General features: G+C 42.8%; 1 protein-coding gene across 1 annotated transcript; it reads right to left on the reverse strand.

Moving 5' to 3' along the window:
- Positions 1 to 1,715: 1,715 nt before the first annotated feature.
- On the reverse strand, positions 1,716 to 4,498 carry LOC147428307 (methyltransferase FGSG_00040-like). Its single transcript, XM_086496693.1, has one exon. The coding sequence runs from the start codon at positions 4,389 to 4,391 to the stop codon at positions 2,217 to 2,219; it is 2,175 nt and encodes a 724-aa protein (XP_086352819.1). The 5' UTR covers positions 4,392 to 4,498; the 3' UTR covers positions 1,716 to 2,216.
- Between the last annotated feature and the right edge of the window lie 553 nt (positions 4,499 to 5,051).

Consider the following 5,051-nt stretch of genomic DNA (forward strand, 5'->3'; position numbering starts at 1 on the left):
AAAGAGTTGCATATCCTTTGGAGGCTTTATGAAGCTAACCCAAACTAGAGCCCACTTGCTAATTTAGAACCTGATAAATTAGAAAAAACTATGGTAAGTATTAAACTCACCCTTGGGCTTTAGAACTTCACCTCATGTAAAAAACCTCAGCACAGTGCTTTGGAGGTACTACGAAATTGGTCTCGACACTTACTAAATGTAATATAGACTATCTTTGGCAAGTTTAAATTTTACCCTAAGGCTACCCAAACTTCATACTTGGAGTCTAATGAATAAACTTGACTACTTGAAATTTACACATTTAATTTTTATTTTTAAACTCCTATAATTTCTTTAATTAGATCCTTTGGTCCTATACCTTTGATCAAAGTTGCTCAAGATAAATTTATGCTTCCTTGATCTGTACCTTTGATTTAAGATAATTAAATAGAAATATTCTTGCTCTTTTATAGTTTTCCTTCCTTTTGTCCCAAGCCTTTGACTTAACTAAGTCTATAAGCACTTTAATCAAATCTTCTTGTTCTCATTTATTTTCCCTAGACTTAAGTGGCCAATTTAAGATGAAAAATACTTATAGAAAGTTAGAAATTATTTTTCATGATATAAATGAAGTGAGAATTCATGATGATGATGATATAATTGTGGCTAAGTGTGAGCTACGTCAAGTCTTGGACTCGTTGTTGATGAAGAAGAAAAGAGCTTAATATCACCTTTTGTAGAAGTTCATGGGAAAAGGATATGCAATAGTACTCTTGTTAGTCAACTGAATGGAAATTCTAATCTATTCAAGGACTGACTCGAAAGAAAGATCAAGTTTCAAGCAAGGACTTGTCTTTAATAGACTCTGATTGTGTTGTTCCACTTGAGAGCCCGTCTTTGAAGGAGAGCTCAAGGTGTAAGAGGAAATAAAAGCTAGGAAACACTAACAAAGGCATGGCTAAATGTAATTGGTACTGAGGAAGAGTCACTTTTATGAGATGAAGTATTTGGCTAAATGTACTTGTTGGTACTGAGGAAGAGTCATTTGTATGAGATAAAGTTGAGGTCCGCTAAGAAGACGACAAGAGGACCTATCGATGTTCTTGATCATCCTACTGATATAGAGATACATCTAGCACGGTACCAAAAGGCAAAGGGAACAAGACGCACATATGACCTTGTGGAAAACCAATGTGTATTCTTGTAATCCATAATCTCCCTTGCTTGATACTTTATCTAAGATTTTATCTATATGTATAAGGCAGGCAGATTATGTTACTACTATGGAAATTATATGTAGGGGATTAGCTTAACGCTTCAATTTCCGTAGATAGGAGACTAACCTAGGACGTAAGGGACTATGTTTTCCTAACATGATACATGCAGATGCCATCCCCTCGCCAATATCAATGAATCCCCCATGATATAGGCACCTCTTTATGCACTACATTTGATTATCCACCACTCATAAAAATAAGCAACAATGTATGGTGTATATCTTGGTACATCAAAACAATGGTTGCATAGCATCTTCCTCCCAAAATACAAATTGACTAATCAAGGTACGCTTTGACTACATGTGGGACACCCTGTAGCCGTTGCTTTCTGAATTATAACCAACAAAAATGTATTTCACATCCTTGTTATCCGCATTTCTATGTTGTTGCTTGAACACTAAAGCATGGGCCAAGCAAACCATAAATATGCAAGTGACCATAGAAGCTCAATAAAAGGCTTCTAGCCATTCCAAGTTTCATATTGAATCAATTCATGAAAGCCTCAAACTCTACATACCGTAATTGTAGGAAATGAGATAATAAGATCATGAAAAGATCTAGAAGAGCTTCAAAAAGATCATAAGCATGCAATGAGATCGAAATTTTCATGATAAGACCATGAAAAGGTCTACAAGAGCTTCAAAAAGATCATAAGCCTGTAACACCTGCGAGAGAGAGAGAGAGAGTCCCCAAATCAGTCGACCTTTTTTGTTTTAGCAAAAGTTGGCACTTATATGCACATGCACATGTTTTGATCCTACCGCCTACATTTCCTCAAAATTGGGTTCTCCCCCTTTCTTTAGGGTTGATTTTGATGTGTGGTAACTTGATGGCGAACTTACCCGTGTTCATATCATCCAAGCATGGGCATAATAGGTAGTTGTCGCTGAAAGCCCAAATCTTGGAAATGCACCACCTTCTAACAAAAAGTGTCATATCATACAAAGAACATTGTATTTGTTAGAAAACAAATATACTAGGAATAGCACCATGATCTCTCTCCATAAGCTGTGTTATGACTTCGGGTTTCTGCTTTCCAAAAACCGCAATGCACTCATTCTCCGCCTGTTCGATGAGATAAGTTACCCGTACCTTTGGTTGACAAAAGATGCCGCTGTACACCAACCATGAAAGCTTGATAACAAAGGAAAAATTCCAAGGACATCCAGGAACACAAGCCCTTAAGGCTTCCATGAGCTCGATTGAAGTTTCAAAGGACTCCCTGAAGTGGGTTGGGTCCACTACGCCCCAGTCTCTAAACCATTGAGCAAAAAAAGCTGATGAATAGCTTGCTAACAGCCATTTCTTCTCTACACTACTCAAGACACTTAGAGAAGCAATCTTGCTTGTGATTTTCTTATACAGTTTGAAGAGCTCTCTGCAAGCAGACATAAGTTTCACACTTTTCCTGAACTCGGTATTATTCTTCATGGCCAAAACATACTCTCTTTTCCCCTTTTCAAATTGAGAACAGAAGCTTGTATTCAAGTCCTGGAGGTGACTTTCGACAGATTTCTCTACCTGGCACCGCTTGCAGATACACTCAAAATTCCATGCTTTTGCCCTAGCTTTGCGATACTCCAGAGGAAATGTTGGGTTAAAGTACGGCATAGTGATCTCTTCGCCGGCTTTAATTTCCGTTGCAGCGTGAATGAGGAGGCCTTTACCCACATGAAACCTGGCAGCATTGGGAGTGCACGAGTGATTGATGTAAGAAGGAAGCAACCAAATTCCAGCACAGCAGAAGTCATACATCATGGGCTCTTGATTAAACCCATTGCTCTTCACAATCTTCATTATGAGAGCAATGTCGACTTCCAGAGCATTCACAGTTTCACTTGCTCTTGCATTCTTCATGAATGTGTCCATAGAAGGTACCTCCATGCTTGCGGCATCCCCAGATGAAGCAAGGTTGAAGACTTGACGCAAAAGAACCGAAGAATCTTTACCCTTTTTAACAAGCTCAGAAACCAAATCTTCCTGCATTAGTTCTGCAATCTTTTCTGTCGCAAAAGCATTGTGAACTGGCGATCTTCTCACATCATGCACCGCAAAAGCCAGCGCGTTGCTAGCAAGAAGAAGCTCACCGGGCCTCACTTTTGCAGTCGCAAACAAGCCCCTTCCCCGCCCATCTTCAGTCTGCCTGACCACAACAGGGCCTACATAGTCCGAAAACTTTGGGATGATTTTTCTGTTCAACACAAAATCGGAGAGCCCTTTGATCATTTCGGAAGCAATATTTGCACTCTTCATTGTGTCCAAAAAAGCTCGAATTTCAGAGAGCTCTGGATGACGAGAGAGAAGCTCTTCCAGACATGCGGATGCATCTTGGAAGCGCGTCATGCCATGCAAAGCTCTCCCTTTTCGGTACTTGCTCTTCAAATGATCAGGATCAATCGACAAAGCGGCATCACAATCAATCAAGGCTTCTTCGTACAAACCAAGCTTCATACGAGCTTCAGCCCTATTTGAATAAGCAGCCAGCAAAAGGCTCTGATTTTCTCCCTTCTCCTTCCCCTCCTGGACTATCCTTATGATGCATTCACCATAATACTGAATGGCCTTACTCCAATCTTGGCTAGCAAAGAACGCGTTACCTTTTTCTTTCAGCTGAAGAGGACCATCGCCACCACCATACATGTTGCCCTGACATGCATAGCCATCTGCAATCTTCTCCACATTGGCAGGGTTCTCTACTCGGATAGCAAGGAGGCCATCCGCAGCCCGCTTCAAGTAGGGCTCTTTGATGGCGATGCGAGTATTCTTAGGGTAGAGCTTATGGACAGAAGAAGGGGAAGTCGAAGCATGGTTATAGACAGATACACGTACAGCCAAGGAAGGGTTTTGCTCATCTTGGAGGACGGTCGCGATGGCAGTCATGGCAAAGGCATCGACAATGAGGGTACCGAAGAGGGCACAGCCATGGTGGACCTCGCCCACCTTGAGCTCAGAGAGGGAAACGGAGCGCAGGGCTTGTAGGGCAGGGGAAGAGGGCCGGGGAAGCGGGTCTTTGAAAGAAAGGTTGGCGAGGGGACGGCCACCAACTAAAGCTTGCATAGCAGAATAAGCGTCGGCGCCCTGTCTGTGAACCAGCAGGACAGCCTCTTTTTTGAGCTCCTCCTTCGAAGCCGCCATTGATGCAGGTCTCTGTGAAGCAGTAAGCTGGAGGGAATGAATAGGCTATGGATTAATGAGGTTCCAGCTTCCCGCTACTTTCAAGACTGGAGGGACTATATAGTATAACGTCTTCCTCTCCGCTGACATTGACAGCGGTCCAATAGCTTGCCACTATCTCACACCGGCATGGGCAAGAGGAGATCAATGGCCCACGTCCATTTCGGGGATCAGGCGCGATCTGGCCGTTCAATCGCTCTTCGAAAATTGGAAAATTAGGTGCTCGGCTACTCAAAACGTGTGAATTCGGACACCCCCCCTCTCTCCTCCCTCGAATTCGAACCCGAGACGTCATCTTTGCAAATCACCTTGACCACCACACTTGCGCGTGCTTGTTGAAAGCATTGGGAGATGAGTTTATGATGAACCTGTCGCATTGTAAATTTGGGTCAGTTTAGTAAACTCGGGTGAATTGGTAAATTCGGGCGCTGTCGCAAGATCGACGGCCCACAATGCCCGCGCTCCCCGAAATAGGTGTGGTCATCGATCCCCTCGTGTCCATGCCCGTATGAGATAGTGCTGAGGCTCGCCCATCCTCATGACTAATTGACACCCCACTTTTCACCTTGGATCTATGGTTATGAAGAGTTGGGGATGGCGGGATAGGTTCTCTGCCATCCG

The sequence above is a fragment of the Adiantum capillus-veneris genome, chromosome 23, assembly GCF_014529385.1.
Source record: "Adiantum capillus-veneris isolate H3 chromosome 23, ASM1452938v2, whole genome shotgun sequence".
Classification (NCBI taxonomy): domain Eukaryota; kingdom Viridiplantae; phylum Streptophyta; class Polypodiopsida; order Polypodiales; family Pteridaceae; genus Adiantum; species Adiantum capillus-veneris.

Excerpts from the sequence above, each read along its gene's own strand:
- LOC147428307 (XM_086496693.1), bottom strand. The coding sequence starts at position 4,391 with ATGGCGGCTTCGAAGGAGGAGCTCAAAAAAGAGGCTGTCCTGCTGGTT.